Source organism: Dendropsophus ebraccatus, chromosome 1, assembly GCF_027789765.1.
Source record: "Dendropsophus ebraccatus isolate aDenEbr1 chromosome 1, aDenEbr1.pat, whole genome shotgun sequence".
Lineage (NCBI taxonomy): Eukaryota > Metazoa > Chordata > Amphibia > Anura > Hylidae > Dendropsophus > Dendropsophus ebraccatus.
The window spans coordinates 171167645-171192335 of NC_091454.1; the positions used below are offsets into that span (position 1 = coordinate 171167645).

General features: G+C 45.6%; 1 protein-coding gene across 2 annotated transcripts in view; it reads right to left on the reverse strand.

Annotated features, from left to right (window-relative positions):
• Positions 1 to 21068: 21068 nt before the first annotated feature.
• Positions 21069 to 24691, reverse strand: part of LOC138801642 (ammonium transporter Rh type C-like) — a 56887-nt gene continuing 53264 nt past the window's right edge. For both annotated transcript variants that reach the window (XM_069984693.1, XM_069984686.1), the window contains exons 9-10: positions 24320 to 24393; positions 21069 to 22528 (exon numbers count right to left, since the gene is read on the reverse strand). In XM_069984693.1, coding sequence (XP_069840794.1) covers positions 22439 to 22528; positions 24320 to 24393 — 164 coding nt within the window. In that variant the 3' untranslated portion in view covers positions 21069 to 22438. The remainder of the gene's footprint in view (positions 22529 to 24319; positions 24394 to 24691) is intronic.

Consider the following 24691-nt stretch of genomic DNA (forward strand, 5'->3'; position numbering starts at 1 on the left):
CCTTTATCGCTGCAGCTGAGCAGTGTTTTTTGATTGACAGATGCCTCTACCTGTCCGGAACCTTGAGGATCAGAACTCGTTACCTGACCTCCCGATTGACTTTTTTACTATCCGTTTGCTTCCTGACTTTGTACTGCATAGTCCGTTTGGTTCTGACTAGAGATGAGCGAACTTTTCAAAAGTTCGTTCCCACCGTACTTCTGGATTTTTTTGAAAAGTTCGGTTCGACCGAATTTTGGATTTCATAGTTTAAAGCATCTATATGATACGGGGGAAGTGTATTTGGTTGAATTTAGGGCTCTACATGTCAGTAACATCATTATCTTTTCAATATCTCAAAGTCAATTTTTTTTTTTTAGACTTCAATATTCACCATTACAGGGTCTATGCAGGAAATTCACCATTACATGGTCTAGGAAAAATGTCACAAATGGAGTGAAGGAGCAGCAGTAGTCATTGGAGGCCAGTGGAGGTCCAGCAATAGTCATTTGAGGCCAGTACAGGAGCAGCAGTAGTCAACATGGAGGCCAGGCAGGATCAACAGTAGTCAACATGGAGGAGAGGCAGGATCAACAGTAGTCAACATGGAAGCCAGGCAGGATCAACAGTAGTCAACATGAAGGCCAGGCAGGATCAACAGTAGTCAACATGGAGGTCAGGCAGGATCAACAGTAGTCAACATGGAGGCCAGGCAGGATCAACAGTAGTCAACATGGAGGCCAGGCAGGATCAACAGTAGTCAACATGGAGGCCAGGCAGGATCAACAGTAGTCAACATGGAGGCCAGGCAGTAGCAACAGTAGTCAACATGGAGGCCAGGCAGGATGAACAGTAGTCAACATGGAGGCCAGGCAGGATCAACAGTACTCAACATGGAGGCTAGGCAGGATGAACAGTAGTCAACAAGGAGGCCAGGCAGGATCAACAGTAGTCAACATGGAGGCCAGGCAGGATCAACAGTAGTCCACATGGAGGCCAGGCAGGAGCAACAGTAATCAACATGGAGGCCAGGCAGGAGCAACAGTAGTCAACATGGAAGCCAGGCAGGAGCAACAGTAGTCAACATGGAGGCCAGGCAGGATCAACAGTAGTCAACATGGAGGTCAGGCAGGATCAACAGTAGTCAACATGGAGGTCAGACAGGAGCAACAGTAGTCAACATAGTGGCCAGGCAGGATCAACAGTAGTCAACATGAAGGCCAGGCAGGAGCAACAGTAATCCACATGGAGGCCAGGCAGGAGCAACAGTAGTCAACATGGAGGCCAGGCAGGATCAACAGTAGTCAACATGGAGGCCAGGCAGGAGCAACAGTAGTCAACATGGAGGCCAAGCAGGATCAACAGTAGTCAACATGGAGGCCATGCAGGAGCAACAGTAGTCAACATGGAGGCCAGGCAGTTGCAACGGTAGTCAAAATAGAGGCCAGGCAGGAGCAGCAGTAGTCATTGGAGGCCAGTGGAGGTCCAGCAATAGTCATTTGAGGCCAGTACAGGAGCAACAGTAGTCAACATGGAGGCCAGGCATGAGCAACAGTATTCAACATGGAGGCCAGGCAGGAGCAACAGTAGTCAACATGGAGGCCAGGACAGGAGCGGCAGTAGTCAACATGGAGGCCAGGGCAGGAGCGGCAGGAGCCAACATGGAGGCCAGGGCAGGAGCGGCAGTAGTCAACATGGAGGCCAGGGCAGGAGCGGCAGGAGCCAACATGAAGGCCAGGGCAGGAGCAGCAGCAGCCAACATGGAGGTCAGGGAAGGAGCAGCAGTAGCCAACATGGAGGCCAGGGCAGGATCAGCAGTAGCCAACATGGAGGCCAGGGCAGGAGTGGCAGTAGCCAATATGGGGGCCAGGGCAGGAGTGGCAGTAGTCAAAATGGAGGCCAGTGAAGGCCCAGCAGTAGTCAACATGGATGCCAGTGAAGGCCCAGCAGTAGCCAACATGGAGGCCAGGCAGGAGCAACAGTAGTCAACATGGAGACCAGGCAGGAGCACCAGTAGTCAACATGGAGGCCAGGCAGGAGCACCAGTAGTCAACATGGAGGCCAGGCAGGAGCAACAGTAGTCAACATGGAGGCCAGTGAAGGCCCAGCAATAGTCAACATGGATGCCAGTGAAGGCCAAGCAGTAGCCAATATGGAGACAAGGGCAAGAGCGGCAGGAGCCAAAATGGATGCCAGTGAAGGCCCAGCAGTAGCCAACATGAAGGCTAGGCAGGAGTGGCAGTAGCCAACATGGAGGCTAGGGCAGGAGCGGCAGTAGTCAACATGGAGGCCAGGCAGGACCAGCAGTAGTTAACATGAATGCCAGTGAAGGCCCAGCAGTAGCCAACATGGAGGCCAGGCAGGAGCAACAGTAGTAAACATGGATGCCAGTGAAGGCCCAGCAGTAGCAAATATGAAGGCCAGGGCAGGAGCAGCAGTAGCCAACATGGATGCCAGTGAAGGCCCAGCAGTAGCCAACATGGAGGCCAGGCAGGAGCGGCAGTAGCCAACATGGAGGCAAGGGCAGGAGCGGCAGTAGCCAACATGGAGGCCAGGCAGGAGCAACAGTAGTCAATATGGAGGCCAGGCAGGAGCAACAGTAGTCAAAATGGAGGCCAGTGAAGGCCCAGCAGTAGTCAACATGGATGCCAGTGAAGGCCCAGCAGAAGCCAATATGGAGGTCAGGGCAGAAGCGGCAGCAGCCAACATAGAGGCCAGGGCAGGAGTGGCAGGAGCCAACATGGAGGCCAGGGCAGGAGTAGCAGTTATAATGGGGTGACATGAGCAGCGGAAGCAGAATAATGAGGTCCATGGACAGGCAAGAGGTAACAGGGTGTAGAAAACTGGGAGTCACCTGTAATTTATGGCTCGCCACAGTAGGATGACATCAGAGGGGTTTCTTTATAAAATGGAGATTTATTGCTTCTTCTTCAAAAGTAATGAAAGTTACAGAAGTGAATAGAAATGAATATCAGAGAAATGTCTTACAGTCCTTAGTGTCTAGTGTCCATAGTTCATATGAAGTGAAGGGTCTATTTGCAAATCCTCACGAGCTCCAAGCAGCTGTTGCTTCACTTAAGCATCCTGGATGACACTCCTTCCTTCACGCTTCCATCATGGATTCCCCATGCGACACAGTCTTCTCCTTGGATCCCTCTTGTGACATAGGGCTCACAGCCCTGATCCAACCCCTTCCATCTTGGTGACTACCATTTATATAGGGTTCATGACTCACTGTCAATGTCATGTGTGGGTGTGTTTATTATAATTGAATGTGTGTGTCTGCACATATATGACAATAACAAATATAGCTCATCTTCTCTATGTAATGTTTCTCAATATAGATTTTGCTTTGTTGCTTATGTAGCTATTCCCAACTTATACACGTCTCCCTAGTATACAGCGAATATGATATTATAATGTCAGTATTACAATTTCTTTATACAGTGAATAGTGTTGTGCTATTATGGTGAGGTCAGTAGTATATATGACTTACATTATATTATATCAAGATATTGTTCATTGTAAAACACATCGTATTTAACACAGGGCAGCAGCAGCAGGAATGGTGGAATGACCAGTAAGTCTAGTTTACATATAGGCCATAATATAAGCAGAAAAGGTCCTACATCTTGGTGACAACAGGACCAAATCCTACTCTGTGGTATCAGGAGCAGATGTCACAAAGTCCTTATTTATCCATGTGGTGTTCATTTTGATGAAAGTCAGACGTTCCACACTATCACCGGACAATCTGGTTCTCCTGGGACTGACAATATGACCTGCTGCACTAAAAATTCGCTCGGATGACACCGACACTGCTGGCCGGACAGGGGAGTATGTCCAAAGCAAATTCAGCGAGTTGTGGCCAGACATCTAATTTTCCCACCCACTAGTCCAGGGGGTCCGGCACGTTAGGTGGCAACGAGTCCAAAAACACCTGGACTTGCTGTTTGAGGTGTGCCGCCATGTCCTGCTGCTGTGAGGGTGCTCCTGTTACCCCGGCCTGTGGCTGCATGAAAGCGTGCATCATGGACATCTGGCTCAGACTGATGCCGCTGCTCATGCCACCCAAGCTGCTAGAGGAGGATGTGGAGGAGGCAGCGCTGCTGGTGTGGCCCTGGTGGGAATGGCGTAAATGAGAGCGCCATGTTCCAAAGGCTGCCACTAACTGTGCACCCAGCTCCTCTCTATAATAATTAATTTTCTCCTCCCGCTGGGAAGGGTGAATGAATTCACACAGCTTGTTGCGATACCGTGGGTCCAGTAGTGTGGCCAGCCAGAACTCGTCCCTTTGATGAGTCCTTTGCAAGTGTGGGTCAGCCTGAAAGCATATCAACATGCGCTTAGCCATTTTCACCAGGGAGTGGGAAGGAGTCCCCGCCTCCATCTCCACAGCATACTGCCAATGGGTACTGCCTCCATCCAGGGGCGGTCTTGGCATTTCTGGGGCCCCAAGCGAAGCTATGTCTGCCCCCCCCACTCGACACGCGATCCAAAACAATAGACCGCTGTGTGTTGCCCCCAGTAGTATTTACCCCTTGTGCGCTACCGCCAGTAATATATACTCCTTGTGTGCTGCCCTCAATAGTATATACCCCTTGTGTCCTGCCCCCAGTAGTATATACCCCTTGTTTGCTTCCCCCAGTAGTATATAGACCCCTGTGTGTTCCCCCAGTTTTTTATAGCCCCCCCGTTTGCTCCCCCAGAAGTATATAGACCTCCTGTGTGCTGCCCCAGTTGTATATAGACCCCCTTTGTGCTGCCCCCAGTTGTATATATCCCCTGTGTGCTCCCCCACTAGTATATAGGCCCCCTGTGTGCTCCCTCAGGGGTATTTAGCCCCCCAGTGTGCTCCCCCACTTGGATATAGACCCCTGTGTGCTCCTCCAGTAGTATATAAACCCCCTGTGTGGTTCCCCCAGTAGTATAAAGACCCCCTGTGTGCCCCACCAGTATTATATAGACCCCTTGTGTGCTGCCCCAGTAGTATACAGACCCCTGTGTGCTCCTCCAGTTATATATAAACCACCTGTGTGCCTCACAAGTAGTATATGGACCCCCTGTATGTTCCCCCAGTAGTATATAGACCCCTCTGTGTGCCCCACCAGTAGTATATAGACCCCTGTGTGCTCACCCAGTAGTATATAGCCCCCCTGTGTGCTCCCCCACTTGGATATAGACCTCCTGTGTGCTCTCCAAGTTGTATATAGACCCCATTCTGCTGCCCCAGGTAGTATATAGACCCCCTGTGTGCTGCCCCCAGTAGTATATAGACCCCTCTGTGAAGCCCCAGTAGTCTATAGCCCCCCTGTGTGCTCCCCCTGTTATATAGCCCCCCTGTGTGCTCCCACCATTTATTTAGACCCCCGATGTGCGCTCCCCCAGTTAAACAGACCCCTGTGTGCTCCCCCTCCCATATAGTATATAACACAATAAAACAAACACTTATTATCACCTGGGTCCGGGCGTCTCCTCTTCTCTTCACTCTTGTGGCCGCAGGAAGGGTTTTCCCTGCGATCACAAGAGACAGCACTCCCCTTGTCCTGGCGTCGATGCTCCAGTGATGTCACTGGAGCGCCGGCACCACAAGGACAAAGCTGCCACTTGTGACCGCAGGGAAAACCCTTCCTGCGGCCACAAGAGTGACTGACAGGAAGGGGGCCAATGTCTCCCGCCCTGTCAGTGCTGCTGCATGTAACTATGAGCGCTCATTATGAGTGCTCATAGTTACAGTTCAGATGGCAGCAGCGAGCGGGGCAGCGGCCCTGTCCAGCGGTCTTGAGCACAAGAGCGGGGCGTGGGGGCCCCCCTGGATGTTGGGGGCCCCAAGCGATCGCTTGGGGTGCTTGGTGCCAAAGACCGCCACTGCCTCCATCCTCCTCTTAGCCCTACATATCCTCCTCTGGCTCCCCTCTGGTCTGGCAGGAAGGCTCATCTCCTTCTCCTCCACCCGTCTCCCCTAAGAGTTCCTGTGCGTTCAGGTCCTCCTCCTCAACTTCCTCTCCCTCCTCTTCCACCAAGCCTTCCTCCAGCGACCCAGGCTGCGACAGTGGCAAGACCTGTTCCCCCTCGCCACTGAGTCGCATCAGCATCAGCTCCAGTACATGAAGCATGGGTATGATGGGGCTCAGTCCTGTGTCTTGCCCACTGACCAGAAAGGTGGCCTCCTCAAAGGGTCGTAGCAAGCGGCAGGTGTCACGCATGAGCTGTCACTGGCTGAGCTCCAGGGGGGTCGCCGTGTCCGCCTGCACCAAGAGGAAATCCGTCAAGGCCTTCCTCTGCTCATTGAGCCGGTCCAGCATTTGGAGGGTGGAGGGTTGAGTTCCACCGCATGGCTACATCGCAAATGAGACAATGGTTGGGAAGACCATTCCTCCGCTGCAGGTTGAGGAGGATGTTGTGAGAGCGACTTGTATAGCTGAACTTTAGAAAGTGTGTAACTATTAGGTTTAAAACATGTGCCATACATGGGGCGTGCCTCATACCTCCTCGACGCAGTGCGGAGAGAATGTTGCTCCCATTGTCACTCACCACCGTCCCAACTTTCAGATGGCGTGGATTCAGCCACGAGAGGATTTCTGTCTGGAGCAGGCGGTGCAGCTCTTCCTCTGTGCGTCTCCTTTCCTCCAGGCAGGCTAGGTGCAGCACAGCGTGACACCTCCGTGCTACACCCAAGTGGTACAAGGGAGGAACACTGTCGGTTGAGGAGGCTTTGGACCTACTGGAGGAGGAGGACTGCGACACAGGAACCCTGCTGTGACAACGGGGTGGTGTCATCGCCCTTCCCTGGCCAAGTTGCTGGGGGGCCGCCGGCCATATTACATTTACCCACTGAGCAGTAATGGACATATACTGCCCTTGCCCGTAATTACAGCTCCAGATGTCTGTGGTTAAATGTACATGTCTGCTCACTGAATGTCTCAGCGAGTGAGGAACCTTTTCGCGAACATAGCTGTACATGGCCGCCACAGCTGTGTTGGAAAAGTAGTGTGGACTCGGCACCTTCCACCGTGGCTCCGCACACAACATCAGTTCACCACTTTAAACGGCAGAGCCTGGAGCACCAGCAACTTGGCTAGGTGGTGTTCAGCTTGACTGTTGGGGGATTGCTGGGTGCATATGTCTGCCTCCGGTATAGGGACTCCATGATGACAGGATGCCTACTGCTAGCAACACAGGGGCCACCAGCTGAAGAAGGGAGTGAAGCCACACTCCCTTCTCCAGAGGAGGTCTGACTGTGTGAAAGGCCACCCTGACTACTGCTGCTTTCTGCTGCTGTTGACTGCAGCTCTGCCTGGGCCTGCTGTGACCCACTATCACCCCGTTTCTCCCAGGTGGAAAGGTGGTGTCGCTTCATATGGGCAGCCATGGCGCTGGTGCCAGGATGGCAACTCTTGCCTCTTTTAATGCGCCTGTCGCACAGGCGACAGATGACCACATAGGTATCCTCCTGGCACTTTTTAAAAAAACTACCATACAGGCGAGGTGCAGAGTCTAGTACCGACAGGCTGCGAGGATGGGCGGGCGCTGCCGATACTAGGACCTGCAGTGGAGGAGGTTTCCCCGGTGGTCATCTGCTTGTCCCGGCTACGCTTCCGACTTATTTGACTACTGCTGCCTGTCTGCTTTTTAGTTGTGGCGGGCCTGCTGGTGGACGGATTCCCAGTTGATGAATCCGTCGAATGAGCCAACTCCTGCCGTGGATCCCCTGTAACATCCGATGTAGCATCATCCAGTTCCAGAATGATGTTATCATCCTCATCAGGCTCCTGCCCAGCCCTCTCTCGTCTACTGCCTACTGCTCTCCTGCCAGGCCTATCACGGGCCTGCTCTGATATCGCCTCCGACACAGCTATGCCCTCCACTTGATTGTCCCCTGTCTCTTCCCCCACGTGCTCATAGTCATCAAAGAGCAGTTGGCTGCTCATAGACGCCAACAGTTCCCTTGCAGACGGCGGTTCAGAAGTTAGCGGGATGTTGCTTATGATGTCAGATGGAGGAGGTGAGGGAACTGCTGCGTGCCTGTGCCAAGTCAGGGACATGTCCGAGGTACCCACAGATACCTGGCTGGCTGTCTCACTACTCATCCTTGTCGACGTCGAAGTGTGAGCCAGCCACTCCAGGACTGTGGACACGACCCTGGTGTGACAAAGGAAGCCTAGGCCTGCCACTGGACCCTCTTCCTGCACTACTTCCTCTTCTGGCCCTTGAGCCAGACTCTTTGCCCTGCCCTCTGCCTGAAACGCTTTGTGAGGTTTCCTGCTGCCGCTGTGCCATAACTTTATATTCAAATTATGATTTCTACACTTGGTAGATGAGAACAGTATTTTCTGTAATACAGTCTAGCAGGCGTCCCACTTTAGTACTTGTATATCTGTATAGCAGGTTTTTTTTTAGTTTTATTCTACACACATGCACAAGAGATATATATTTGTGCCTCAGGAAAACACGTATGTCATATACACTCTCACAAGGGTTCAACTACAGAACTTGGATATATGTATAGCACTATTTTTAGAGTTTTATTCTACACACATGCACGAGGTATATATTTGTGTCTCAGAAAAACACCTATGTCATATACACTCTCACAAGGGTCTAACTATAATACTTGTATATCTGTATAGCCCTTTTTTAGAGTTTTATTCTACACACATGCACAAGGTATATATTTGTGTCTCAGGAAAACACCTATGTAATATACACTCTCGCAAGGCTCTAACTATAATACTTGTATATCTGTATAGCCCTTTTTTAGAGTTTTATTCTACACACATGCACAAGGTATATATTTGTGTCTCAGGAAAACACCTATGTAATATACACTCTCGCAAGGGTCCAACTATAGTACTTGTATTGTCATGAATGTTTCTGTTGGGACCTTGGCGCAGTCCTCAGTTTGTAAGATACGACCGAGACTGCGCTTTTGGCCATGATTCTACACTTTTATGTTTGTATTTCATTTATTTCTGAACCTGGTCTGAACACTGTTTTATTCCAGCCCTTGCTGGGTGGTGATTAGCAGGCTTCCACTACACTTGTGTCCACCTGTGTAGCTCTCTGGCAGGTTCAGAGTTAAGCTTTCTTGCTCTGGTTTCTCTGTGATTGAGGGATCTTGTAGCCAGTCAGTTTCCTTGTTATCAGCTGTGTATGCTCTGCAGTCAGGAGGCTGCTCCAATGGGATTCTGGACCGGGCTCTGGTTCACTATAAGTCATTCTCAGTATCCCAGTTCATTGCTGGTTATTTAGTATAGCTTCCTGTCCTGCATTCCAGCTCTGCCTGCATTTATATGTGTTACCTCTGTTTTTCTGTCCCTTGCTTTGTATTCTGACCATCCCTGCTTGCTGCCTGCCCCTGATCATTTGGCTCTATTGGATTGAGATCTGGTGACTGTGGAAGCCATTTGAGTACAGTGAACTCATTGTCATGTTCAAGCAGAAATCGAGACTCATCAGACCAGGCAACGTTTTTCCAATCTTCTACTGTCCAATTTCAATGAGCTTGTGCAAATTGTAGCCTCAGTTTCCTGTTCTTAGCTGAAAGGAGTGGCACCCGGTGTGGTCTTCTGCTGCTGTAGCCCATCTGCCTCAAAGTTGGACGTACTGTGCGTTCAGAGATGCTCTTCTGCCTACCTTGGTTGTAACGGTTGGCTATTTGAGTCACTGTTGCCTTTCTATCAGCTCGAACCAGTCTGCCCATTCTCCTCTGACCTCTGGCATCAACAAGGCATTTCCGCCCACAGAACTGCCGCTCACTGGATGTTTTTTCTTTTTCGGACCATTCTCTGTAAACCCTAGAGATGGTTGTGCGTGAAAATCCCAGTAGATCAGCAGTTTCTGAAATACTCAGACCAGCCCTTCTGGCACCAACAACCATGCCACGTTCAAAGGCACTCAAATCACCTTTCTTCCCCATACTGATGCTTGGTTTGAACTGCAGGAGATTGTCTTGACCATGTCTACATGCCTAAATGCACTGAGTTGCCGCCATGTGATTGGCTGATTAGAAATTAAGTGGTAACGTGCAGTTGGACAGGTGTACCTAATAAAGTGGCCGATGAGTGTATATAAATATACATTTATTTATATATATGTTTATTTTAACAGTATATTTAACCCCTTCAAGACCAAGCCTATTTGTACCTAAAAGACCAGGCTCATTTTTCAAAATATGACCTGTCTCACTTTATGCGCTTATAGCTCAGTGATGCTTTAATGTATGCTAGCGATTCTGAGACTGTTTTTTCGTCACATATGGCACTTTATATTAGTGGCAAAATTTGGTCACTACTTTGTGTGTTTTTTGTGAAAAACATCAAAATATCATGAAAAATTAAAAAAATTAGCATTTTATGAACTTTGAAATTCTCTGCTTCTAAAAAAGAAAGTCGTATCACATAAATTAGTTACTAAGTCACATTACCGATCTGTCCTCTTTATTCTGGCTTCATTTCATAAAGATATTTTACTTTTTTAGGGTGTTACGGGGCTTTTTTTTAAGTTGATTTAGGAGGTTTGTATACTGGAAACCCCCATAAGTGACTGCAATTTGGAAACTACACACCTTAAAGAATTAATCTAGAGGTATAATGAGCATTTTAACCCTACAGGGGCTGGAGGAAAGTATTCACCATAAGGCTAGGTTCACACTATGTAACTGTGCGGCTGTATTTTTTATGCGGCTGTAAATGTGCGGATGAAACTCCGGCCGTGGGAAAAAATAGACATGCGGCTGAAAACATACGGTCATTTACTTGGAAATCTGGTTCAACTAAAAATAACAAATAAAATCTTAAGAAAGTGATGCAAACACCTCTGTAATGCATCTGGGAAAGCAGGGAAACAGTTTACATGAATTGCTATTACCAGGGTTTGCGATCCTCTGCAGTAATGCCGATGTCTCTAATGGTTAATATATTAAATCAATAAAACACATTTTCGTTGTAATAAAGTCCCTTTTGTTGTTCAATAATTTAATTCTAACGAATCCATCATTTTGCAATTAAATATACAGTAAATATGTAGATCTTGTAGAGGTAAATAGGATTGTAGATAAAAGATTCTGGATTAAACGAGGGGTAATTAAAATATATCAGGTTATTGATAAGGGGAAAGGGGTTTGAGTTGTTAACTCAGGAATATGATATTAACACAAATCACTTATTACATTACTATCAGCTATCTCATGCACTGGAATGCACACAAAATAAGCAGTGTTTGCAAATTCACACTCACTTTTTAATTGAATCTCTGGTTAATTATAAGGGTTATAAAGTCGGTGAATTAGGGAAATTATACCGTAGTATTAAGCACTTTAAGGATAGTAATATGTATAATAGAAGCCACGATAGATGGGCAAAGGAATTAGGAGATTTAACAGAAGGGGAATGGTCACAGATTCATAAAAATATCACGATTGCATCTTTGAATTTTAGTTTTCGGCTCATTTAATTTAAAATTATTTGCTACCTGTATTATACCCCTTGTGTATTATTTAAGATGGGATTTCAGGACCACTCCAGATGCCCACGCTGTAAAATGGAGGATACAAATATGCTCTGGAGTTGCCCTAAAATGCAGAGATTCTGGTACTCCATAATCCAGGCTATAGAAATTAAACTGGGAATTAATATTCCCTTTAAACCCGTAGTAACAGTACACGGGTGTATAGATGAAATTAATAAGGACAGACTGATTCTTCTACGACTATTAACTATTGCAAAGGTGTTGATAATGAGGGCCTGGATTAGAGGAGAGCCTCCGTCTCTAAAAGAATGGGAAGCTCTGACCTGTAAAATTTTGAAATATGAGAGAAGGCACTATCTATATACAAATCGAATTAGGACTTTTGAAAAAATCTGGGGGAAATGGTAATTAAATCTTCCGACCCCTTTTGTCCTCCGTTTCTTGTCCTTTTTTTTTTTCTCTTTCTTTCTCTTCTCTTCTTTTCTTTTCTTTCCTCTCCCATCGCAGGTCGCCGCTCAGGGGTGGGGGGGTGGGGGGGGGGGGTGTTGGGGGCGGGTAGTTGGGGAGGGTGGGGGGGGTTGGGCTGGGATGGGATGGTTGCAATGCTTATGTGTATTTTATATTCGTGTATAGGTTGCATGGTACTGTGAAAAAAGGTCAACTTCTGATATGTGCTGTGTAGGTTGAAAATACACTTTTGACATCTATGTATCCTATACGAAATTGTACAAGCTTCGTTGGTATGCCATGACGTATCTATTATGTTTAGATTGGATGGATGTTTTCTAATTTTCCAATCATGTTTTTTACTAGTAAAATATTCAATAAAGACCAAGAAAGATAAAAAAAATATACAGTTAAAATAAATATATATATAAATAAATGTATATTTATATATATAATTATTTTTTGACAGTATATTTAATTGCTAAATGATGGATTCGTTAGAATTGAATTATTGAACAACGAAACTGATTTTATTTAATTGAAAATGTGTTTTATTAATTAAATATTAATTAGTACAGGAAGCTCCATAAGCCGTTAATTCATATTGCCGGCAAAAGAGCATTCTGTACTAATCATCACTTTACTTTAATGAAAACATCAAATGTTTCTTCTAATTATGTTATCACAATAGCATTATTAGAAGAGACATTTAGACTCGACGTGCCATTGACATCATTGATGCAGTCAATCAGCAGTCAGAGAGGGCCCTGATACTTAGTTTAGATGCTGAGAAAGCGTTTGACCGCCTAGGGTGGCCATTCATGTTCGAGACCCTCCGTTGCTGTGGTTTTCGGGGACCCTTTATGGCTGCGATTGAAGCCTTGTATGCACGACCTACTGCTGCCATCAAATTCCCACATATGATGTCTGGGACCATTCCGATTCGGAATGGCACCCGCCAGGGCTGCCCGCTCTCCCCTCTTTTGTTCGTCCTCTGTATCGAACCCCTGGCGGCGGCCATCCGGAATTGCCCAGACATCCGTGGTGTATCAGTCCGAGGCAAGGAGTCCAAAATCATGCTCTTCGCTGATGATGTCCTCCTCACCCTGTCGTCTCCTCATACGACCCTGCCGGCGCTTAGGGCCTTACTTTCCCGATTTGGGGTACTCTCTGGTTATAAAGTAAATACCTCTAAATCTGAAATCATGCCCCTTAACCTCCCTAACTCCACAGTAACACACCTTCGATCTGTCTTTCGGTTTAAATGGTCTGAGTCTTCTATTAAATATTTAGGAATTCATCTTACGCCTACGTACTCTTCTCTATATACGACCAACTATCCTGCTCTCTTTAGAGAACTCAGGGCTCTTTTGTCCAAATGGAACTCCCATTTCATCTCCCTCCTGGGTAGAGTGGCTTCGGTCAAGATGACGATTCTCCCGAAGTTGCTTTACTTCTTTGAAACCCTTCCAGTTCGCATACCCCTATCCGAGATAAAAGCATTACAGCGGGACATTTTTAAATTTATTTGGGTGACAAAGCGGCATCGTATCCCAGCTTCGGTTATGATGAGTAGTAAAACTCAAGGAGGTCTTGCGGTTCCTAATATCCTACATTATTATTATGCAACTCATTTACGACAAATTACTGCGTGGTCTAAGTACCTAGCCTATAAGAAATGGGCTGAGATTGAAAAAATATGGCTAGCGCCCTTCCATCCTAACTCCTTTCTTTGGCATCCCTCTCCGCCTTCTTTTTCCCGTTTAAATCTACTTGGCCCCATTAACTTTACTTTGCACATTTGGTCCACTTGCTCCTCCAAATTCAAACTTTATTCCAAAGCGTCCCCCCTAAATTCTTTCCTTCTTTATCCTGACTTCCAGCCTGGTTTACAATCTCACACAGTTAGGCTATGGGGTTCTAAAAAGCTGTTTCAGTTCGCTGACGTTGTAGACCCGCTTACACGCACCCTTCTCCCCTTTCATAGGATTGTGGACAGATTTGAGCTACCGTCCTCAGAGCAATATACCTATTTACAGATCCGCCATTTTATGCTGTCTCGCTTGGGATCCCTCACAGTCTCGAAACCATCTGCCTTCGAACAATTAGTGAGAGGTGGCATTTCTACATCGGGTTTGATACCAGATATTTATCGAATTCTTAATTCACCTTCTGATGGCTCCCAGGCTAGACATCACTACATGGATAAGTGGGAGGCAGTATTGGGCAGACAACTCCCGCCAGAATGTTGGGCTGTGATATGGGAGAGGGCGGCAAAATCCTCTATTTGCACCACATATAAGGAATCCCACTATAAGCTGTTAATGCTATGGTACCATACACCGGAACTCCTCCATAAGCTAAATAATGCTATCCCTTCACTTTGTTGGAGGTGCACAGGTAGTGTGGGGTCGCTCCTCCATATATTTTGGGACTGCCCCCTTATCCGTCCATTTTGGGTGGAGGTTTGCAGGTTGGCCTCGACAGTCTTGGGCACTACCATTAATAGGGACCCAGGAATTTGTCTGTTGAATTTGTTCCCGAAGACCCTCCGGAAAAAGCAGACAAAGTTATTACTCACTATCCTAACGGCGGCCAAGTCCTTGATTGCCCGTGCTTGGAAGCAGACGTCCCCTCCTTCCCGGCCCTGTTTGCTTACCAGAATTCGGGAGTTGCGCTCCCTAGAAAAGCTTACTGCTTCCCTTAATAATGCCATTGATAAATTTGAGTCCATATGGATTCCGTGGGATTCCTTTGATATGACTTCCTCTTCTGGCAGCAGACCCTAGTTTCCCCGTCTCCCCCACCTCCCCTCCCTTTCCTTCCCTTTTCCCACCTCCTTTGTATTGAGTCCTGTTTTAGTCTATCTGTGTTGTATGTTTGTCAAAGGGTTTCATTATTGGGCTGTAATATGGTTACAACCCCTTACCTGGGCCATGAGTAGCAGTAATCTCTCATCTGCTGGCAGCTGCTGCGTTATTCTCATATACTACCTTTCTTTGTAGAAATACGCTGTACCGCCATGATTATGTAAGACCTAGCTGTCACCACTGTTGCTTTCTACATGTGCCTGATATGTTTTCTACTGCTGATACCCCATTATTCTACTGTTTTGTACATTATTCTATATGTTTCCTGTACTCCTTTGTTATGTCTTTGCTAAAAATTTGAAAAATCTTTTCAATAAAAATTACAGTTATAAAAAAAAAAAAAAAAAAAAAAAAGAAGAGACATTTAGAATTATATGTGCGCTCAGCTGATTGGCTGATCGGCTGAGCGCACGTATAATTAGCGGGTCCGCAGCACAGTGACTTCATTGTGCTGCGGACCAGCGAAGAGGACACATCGGGGTGAGTATAGAGCTCTCCCCACCCCCTCCCCTGCACTGCACCCATCCCAGCAAGGAAGGGGGGTCACTTAACCCCTTCCTTGCTGGGATGGGTGCAGTCTGACATCAGTCTGGCCCCCAAGGGGTTAAGGGGGATGCAATACATCCTCCCTTAACCCCTTGGGGGTCAGACTGTAAGCAGCGATCTGTAAAGATGCTGCATACTGTAAGGAGCACAACACCGCTCACAATGTTGGGTGTTGTGCCCCTGTTTGTGTGTTTTTTGTGTGTTTCTCCCTTTTTGTTTTTCAGATATCGGTATCCTGGGGATTACGTTGGATTCCGTGGACTACGTCGATGACCAGCGGTTGTTTTTTTTTTTTAATAAAATGGTCAATGAGGGGTGTGGGGGTGTTTTTATTTGAATAAAAAAAATTTTTAACTTGTGTCTTCTCTTTATTTCGTTACTTTATAGTCTTAGTAGTGGAAGCCGTCTAATAGACGGAATCCATTACTAAGTTGGGGCCTAGTGTTAGCCGGTATAAAATGGCTAACACTAACCCCCCATTATTACCCCAGTACCCAATGCCACCAGGGGTACTGGGAAGAGCCGGGTGCCAGTGGTCCCGGAGCGTCAAAATTGGCGCTCCTGGACCGGGCGGCAGCAGGCTGGTAAGATTTAGGCTGGGGAGGGCCTAAACCAATGGCTCTTCCCACCCTGGTGTTACCAGGCTGCTGTCATTTGGTTTTTAACCCGGCTGGTTATAAAAATAGGGGGGACCCTATGCGTTTTTTTTATAAATAAATAAATAATTAAAAAAAAACACATAGGGTCCCCCCTATTTTTATAACCAGCCGGGTTAAAAACTAAACGACAGCAGCCTGGTAACACCAGGGTGGGAAGAGCCATTGGTTTAGGCCCTCCCCAGCCTAAATCTTACCAGCCTGCTGCCGCCCGGTCCAGGAGCGCCAATTTTGACGCTCCGGGACCACTGGCACCCGGCTCTTCCCAGTACCCCTGGTGGCATTGGGTACTGGGGTAATAATGGGGGGTTAGTGTTAGCCATTTTATACCGGCTAACACTAGGCCCCGACTTAGTAATGGATTCCGTCTATTAGACGACTTCCACTACTAAGTCTATAAAGTAAAGAAATAAAGAGAAGACACAAGTTAAAAAAAAATTTTATTCAAATAAAAACACCCCACACCCCTCATTGACCATTTTATAAAAAAAAAAAAAAAAAAAAAAAAACAACCGCTGGTAATCGACGTAGTCCACGGAATCCGACGTAATCCCCAGGATACCGATATCTGAAAAACAAAAAGGGAGAAACACACAAAAAACAAACAGGAGCACAACACCCATCATTGTGAGCGGTGTTGTGCTCCTTACAGTATGCAGCATCTTTACAGATCGCTGCTTACAGTCTGGCCCCCAAGGGGTTAAGGGAGGATGTATTGTATCCCCCTTAACCCCTTGGGGGCCAGACTGATGTCAGACTGCATCCATCCCAGCAAGGAAGGGGTTAAGTGACCCCCCCCCCCTTCCTTGCTGGGAGGGGTGCAGTGCTGGGGAGGGGGTGGGGAGAGCTCTATACTCACCCCGATGTGTCCTCTTCGCTGGTCCGCAGCACAATGAAGTCACTGTGCTGCGGACCCGCTAATTATATGTGCGCTCAGTCGATCAGCCAATCAGCTGAGCGCACATATAATTCTAAATGTTTCTTCTAATAATGCTATTGTGATAACATAATTAGAAGAAACATTTGATGTTTTCATTAAAGTAAAGTGATGATTAGTACAGAAAGCTCTATTGCCGGCATATGAATTAACGGCTTACTGGAGCTTCCTGTACTAATTAATATTTAATTAATAAAACACATTTTCGTTAAAATAAATTCAGTTTCGTTGTTCAATAATTTAATTCTAACGAATCCATCATTGTGCAAATAAATATACTGTCAAAAAATAAATATATATATAAATATACATTTATTTATATATATATTTATTTTAACTGTATATTTAATTGCAAAATTATGGATACGTTAGAATTAAATTATTGAACAACAAAAGGGACTTTATTACAAAGAAAATGTGTTTTATTAATTTAATATATTGACAGACAACCTACAAAGTCCTGCCTACACAATTGTGCTGCGCAACAACAAACCCAAGGAAACCAAAAACACTTGCACAACAACTATAAATATACAAAAAGTCTTTATTGAAGCTCAATCAATTCATAAAAGCAGCTAAAATAACATATGGGATAGAACACAGAGGTCAAAACCAGAGGGGGAGAAAGACATCAGTGTGGTATTACATGAATGAATAGAAAAGAGTAGGTGGTTGCTACAATGTAATCATGTTAGAGCACTGCCATCTAGTGGTCATTACTAGTTATGGCACAAAAAACAGGCTTCTAAAACATAGAAAGCCAATGGTGACTAAAATTACTCAAAAAGGATATTTCAAAAAAGATTACAAATGCTGAGGGAAACTGGTATGTAATCCCAAAGGTAATTTTCAAAATATAGGTGGGTAGATACAGTAGTCAACCCACCATAGTATACAGAGATTATACACTTATGCCGTTCATGATATCAATACCACATAACCACCACTGAGGTCTTACCCCCCGTCCAGCACAGCAGCCCGACGTACGTTTCGCTCACTTCATCAGGAGCTAATGATGAAGTGAGCGAAGCGTACGTCGGGCTGCTGTGCTGGTATTGATATCATGAACGGCATAAGTGTATAATCTCTGTATACTATGGTGGGTTGACTACTGTATCTACCCACCTATATTTTGAAAATTACCTTTGGGATTACATACCAGTTTCCCTCAGCATTTGTAATCTTTTTTTAAATATCCTTTTTGAGTAATTTTAGTCACCATTGGCTTTCTATGTTTTAGAAGCCTGTTTTTTGTGCCATAACTAGTAATGACCACTAGATGGCAGTGCTCTAACATGATTACATTGTAGCAACCACCTACTTTTTTCTATTCATTCATGTAATACCACACTGATGTCTTTTTCCCCCTCTGGTTTTGACCTCTATGTTCTATCCCATATGTTATTTTAGCTGCTTTTATGAATTGATTGAGCTTCAATAAAGACTTTTTGTATATTTATAGTTGTTGTGCAAGTGTTTTTGGTTTCCTTGTAATTTAATATATTACCTATTAGAGGCATCGCCATTCGGCATCATTGCCGGCTATTTTTGAAGTACTCCGTACGGACCGCCTGTCAATCCACGGCCGCGTTTCCAGCCGCAAACAATGGTCTTGTTCATTTTTTACGGGTCCGTTTACGATAGGGCCGTAGATTCATACATAGTGTGCACTGTGCAGCCATATATCGTATACTTTCCAGCGTACGCATGAACCACCAAAAATATCGCCGCACAATTACAGCCGCAAATACAGCCGCACACTTACATAGTCTGAACCTGGCCTCAATCCGTAAAAAAAAATGAAAAATTAAAATTTTCCAATAATATATACTTTTATATTAAAGTTTCTCATTTTCAAAAGGAACATGAGAGAAAAAGCACCACAAAATTTGTAACGCAGGTTCTCTTGAGTACTACGGTACCCTATATGTGGGCGTAAACCACTGCATGGGCACACAGCGGGGCTCAGAAGGAAGGGAGTGCCAATTAGCTTTTCCATTGCAGATTTTCCTGAAGAAGTTTCCGAGCGCCAGGTGCATTTGCAGAGCCCCTGTAGTGTCAGCAGAGAGAAAAACCCCTATAAGTCACCCCATTTTGGAAAGTGCAACCCTCAAAGAATTCATCTTGGGGTAGGATGAGCATTTTGACCCCACAGGTGTTAGAGGAAAGTATTCAAAATTAGACAGTAAAAATGAAAAACTCCAATTTCTCCAATAATATGTTCGTTTAGTTTGAAATTTCTCAATTTCACGAGGAACAAGAGAAAAAAAAGTACCACAAAATTTGTAACGCAGGTTCTCCTGAGTAAAAAGGTACCTCATATGTGGGCATAAACCACTGCATGAGCACACAGCAGGGCTCAGAAGGGAAGGAGCGCCAATTAGCTCTTTCAATGCAGATTTTGCTGAAGAAGTTTCTGAGCGCCAGGTGTGTTTGCAGAGTCCCTTTAGTGCCAGCGGAGTAAAATCTCGCCATAAGTCACCCCATTTTGGAAAGTGCACCCCTCAAAGAATTTATTTTGGGTGTGGTGAGCATTTTGACCCCACAGGTATTAGAGGAAAGTATTCAAAAGTAGTAAAAATGAAAAACTCAAATTTTTCCAATAATATGTTCCTTTAGTTTGAAATTTCTCAATTTAACAAGGAACAGGAGAGAAAATTCACCCCAAAATCTGTAACGCAGGTTCTCATGAGTAGAACGGTACCCCATATGTAGGCACAAACCCCTGTGTGGGCACACAGCCAGACTCAGAAGGGAAGGAGCGCCAATTAGCATTTTCAGTGCAGCTTTTTCTGAAGAAGTTTCGGAGCGCCAGGTGCGTTTGCAGCGCCCCTGTAATGTCTACAGAATAGAACCCCCCCCCCAAAAGTCACCTCATTTTGGAAAGTACACCCCTAAAAGAATTCATCTTGGGGTAGGACGAGCATTTTGGCCCCACAGGTATTAGAGGAAAGTATTCAAAATTGGCCAAAAATGAAAAACTTTAATTTTTCCAATAATATGTTGGTTTAGTTTGAAATTTCTAAATTTCACAAGGAACAGGAGAAAAAATGTACCCCAAAATCTGTAACGCAGGTTCTCCTGAGTACAACGGTACCCCATATGTGGGCATAAACCACTGTATGGGCACACAGCAGGGCTCAGAAGGGAAGGAGCGCCAATTTGCGTGCGGTGGTCAAAGGCGACGTGCGGTGGTCAGAGGCAACCTGCGGTGGTTGTGTGCAATCTGGGGGATACTTGAAATCTGGCATGATTACGGCATGGTTATGCGCAACCTGCGGTGGTTACGGGCAACCTGGAGGGGTTACAGACAATCTAGAATTGGGGGTGGTTCTGGGTAATCTGGAGGTGGTTACGGGCAGTCTGAGGTGGTTCCGGGTAATCTGGAGGTGGTTACGGGCAATCTGGGGTGGTTACGGACAATCTGGGGTGGTTACAGACAATCTGGGGTGGTTACAGATAAACTGAAGTGGTTATAGGTAATTTGAGGTTTGTACCTGTAATCTGGCATGGTTACGGGCAATCTGGAGGGGGTCACTGGCATTTTGGGGTGGTTAGAGGCAAGGTGCGGTGGTCAGAGGCAAGGTGCGGTGGTCAGAGGCAAGGTGCGGTGGTCAGTGGCAACGTGCGGTGGTCAGAGGCAAGGTGCGGTGGTCAGAGGCAACGTGCGGTGGTCAGAGGCGACGTGCGGTGGTCAGAGGCGACGTGCGGTGGTTGCGTGCAATCTGGGGGGTTACATGTAATCTGGCATGATTACGGGCAACCTGGGGTGGTTATGCGCAACTTGCGGTGGTTACGGGCAACCTGGAGGGGTTACAGACAATCTAGAATTGTTACGGATAGACTGAAGTGCTTATAGGTAATTTGGGGTGGTTACAGGCAATCTGGGGTGATTACGGACAATCTGGAGGGGGTCACTGGCAACGTACGGTGATTAGGGGAAACGTGCGGTGGTTACGGGCAACGTGCGGTGGTTACGGGCAACGTGCGGTGGTTACGTGTAATCTGAGGGGTTACATGCAATCTGGCGTGATTACGGACAACCTATATATATATATATATTATATAATATATATATAATATATAATAAATATATATATTAATCATTAGTGATATATTCGCTTTAATTAGGATGTGACTATAGAAGCAAATGACACAGTGAAGTAATATCAAATATATTTATTTATTCATGCTTATGCGAGATTCATTTAGAATAAACAAAACCATCACTGCATGCCGAACCCAGTTATTGGAATGAAGAGAGCTGTGAGACTTGAATTGACTTGAATGTAACGCATTAAAGTCAATGGAATGATTGATGTCCAATGCACACAATGTATAAAATGACGTTGTCTGTGCGAACATCAAAATAATGATCGTGTCAATTATTTTTGGACATCTATTGCAAACAGCGGATGTTATTTTTTGTTGTTGTTCACACACAGTTTTTCTTTTTTTGCCATCCTTTCACCATTTTTTACTATTAAATTCAATGGACTTTTCAAGACACAGCCAAAGGGCAATCAGTCCACCTGAGCTAGAATAATGTACCCCGCACTGACGGGAAGTCAAACAGCAGAATGGACGTCATTTTAAATTGAGAGGAAAAAACGTTGTGTGAACGTCGCCATAGACTTTACATTGACTAGACATGTATTGCAGTCTGAAAGAATATTGCACATACATTCCTGAGTAGGTGGCAGCACTGAATACAGGCCCTTCTACGGTAGTGCTTCAGGAGAAAATTTTGCAGATGCATGCAGACACAGCTTTTATTTACTGCCACTGCAGATTTCTTTTCCCCAGAGAAAGCCAAGTGTGGGAACAAAAGGGAATGAGAAATTTGAGGGAAAACGCTTATACCTGTCCTTTCTGCTGCACCCACTTCTGGCTACAAAAAAATGTGGTCACATATATAACAATACAAAAAGAAAACTCTGGTGCTTGACACCAGCCTTATAATATAATTTAACTTGGTACTATAACTTGCATTATTCCCAGAAAATAAGTGCCAACAAACTTCACAACAAAATGCTATATTCTTTTGTAGTAAAGATCCCGTTGTTGCCTATTGTGACCCATCCACAACCCACGATTGTACAGGTGACATTGCATGCTTTACTTTTACAATTTTTATTTGGTTGGATGATGGCACAACCATGTATACTTACTATACTGTATATTATTTGAGAACCACCAGATATGTGACATATTTTATTGTGGAATATCGACAACTGTGGTTACCTGCTCAAGTTCATATATCAGTACATCTTGTGTGTGGTGTCTTATTACTAAAATGTAAAAAGTTTTTTGTTGTGATCGCTCTAGAGTTCTATAGGCAAATGGCACAGATCCCTCTACGAGATACATCTACCATTTGAATTCTTTCTGATTTATCTCACTGGAGCAAACAAAACAATAATTTGATACTCTAATAAAATCTAAAATGGGCCACAGTGAAAAAAAACTTGATGCACAAACAAGAGATACAGTTTAAATATTCCATGATAAGATATGATACTCCATTAAAAAATCTATGAGTTTTTATTGATTTCTTTCATTTCAGGTACATGAGTGACATAAGGTTTGGCAGCCTCCACATCTTCACCTTCGTCCGAAGGAAGCTATAGAAATAGAATAATTAAAAAAAGAAAGAAAGCAATGAATCCCTACTTTAGGAGCCCCGACAAGAATAAACAAACAATACTGAACTGAATTATGTACAGATTATGTGCAGTTTATAAAGCCAATGACACAACAATGTACAGTAAAAGAAGTTGTCTTATGAACAAACGTTAATTTACTGTTGGGGCGTGCATAATGTATAAAAAATGCTCCTGTAACTAGATATTGCTGTGATATATGTTATGGTGCCCCTTAGTGTTCTTTTGCTCCCCTCTCAGAATTTCCACATATTGTGCCCAGTGTTGGTGGTCACACGTGCTCAGGGTTTTATCACTTTTTATCAGCAGTCATTGTGCATGTGGCGCCTCCTGACCCCCTCAGCGCGGCTGCAATGACATAGCCAGGTCCGTGCCGCCTCTCTGGTATCCTCACAATGCTGCCCCCGCCCCATATTTGTGACGTGCCCGGCCTTTCCCCGCCCTTCCTGCGCCGCCATGCCCCCCCCCCCCCGCATACCATTGTGCCGCCCGCTCCCTGAATCAGCTGGTCCTCTTCTCCGCGCATGTGCTGTTGCGCTATGATTCCGCGCATGCGCAGTGACGCTACCGGCTTTGTGCGTCACTGTGCGGGATCGTAGCGCAACGGCACATGTGCGGAGAAGAGGACCAGCTGATTCAGGGAGTGGGCAGCACGATGGTATGCGGGGGGGGGGGGAACTTGGCGGTGCAGGAGGCAGGAGAGGCGGGGAAAGGCCGGGGCGAGTCACAAACACGGGGCGGGGGCAGCATTGTGAGGACACCAGAGAGGCGGCGCAGACCTGGCTACGTCATTGCAGCCGTGCCGGGGGGGGGGGGGTCAGGAGGCGGCGCATGTGCAATGACTGCTGGTACTGTGCGACCCGACAGAGGGCGGATCAGGAGGCAGGGGGAGATGGACAACCACACCATACAGGCGGCGCTGGCCTAGGGCAAGATCGCTCTAGGCCACGCCTCTTTGGCATGGCTACAGCCTGAATAAAGTATAATTTCGGTCACAAAGTGGGTAAAAAGTGGCTTTACGCATAGTATATGGGACCCTCTTGCCATATAGACACAAAGTTGGTAGTTCTCTCTTTGTCATGGTCTGAACACTCAGATCCCCATTGTCTCTGTGATATGTTGAAAAAAGAATTTAAAGGAATACTCCGGCGAAAATCTTTTTCCCAGTAATTGAAACACATTACAAAGTTATATAACTTTGTAATATGCTTCAATCACCTATCTGCCCCCCTCAACCCCCCACCAGGAAGTGAAGTAAACTCATTCTTACCTAATGGCTGTTGACCCCGGGCTTTTCTGTGGCAGCCATTTTGTGACAATGACATAATCAAGAGGTAAACTGATCTAAGCCCTGTTAGGCCAGCCTCCCTTTGTCAGATGACTCAGGTTGCTCAGCTCTGATTGGCTGAGCAAGCTGTAAGCCATCTAACAGTTCTACAGAGTAAGTTAGACATCACAAGAGACAAAGTGCATCACAAGAAAGTCCAAACCAGGAAGTGAAGAAAAAATGAAGACACCAACTGGAGCTTCAGTTCAGTTTTTTTTTATCAGTGCCAGAGTTGTCCTTTAACATACATATTTAGACACAGAAAAATTTTTCAAATAGAGATAGGAATACCTCTTTAAAAGGCAACATTGAGCTTATAGGATAAAGAAATTGGACAGATAAACAAACTTATGCAACCAATAAGAATAATTCAATACAACTTTTTACAGTAGTTATGCCACATTATACAATAACAGTAACCTTACCTCCCAATATGGAGCATCATAAAAGCACTCCTCATCTGACGGATCCCCCCAGAATGGCAACTTCAAGACGAGTGCTAAATGAAAGAAGGAATGTAACAATGATCAACTAAATTCCTTGAACACTTGCGTCGATGAGCTACAGAAATGATATAAGTGTAATGTCTGTTTGTTATGTACCTACGAGAACAGGACATAGAGCACTGGGCAAAATCTTATGCACATTTCCACACTTTGCACGTAATAGTCTATGGCACTTTGTTTCTCGGGCATGTCAAAAGTTTTGAACAGTCGGGATCTGGTTGTTCACACAATGTCCAAATGCTAAGGAGTGTGCGGCTAGGCATTGATTTTCCTCACGCTCTGTGCACCAAC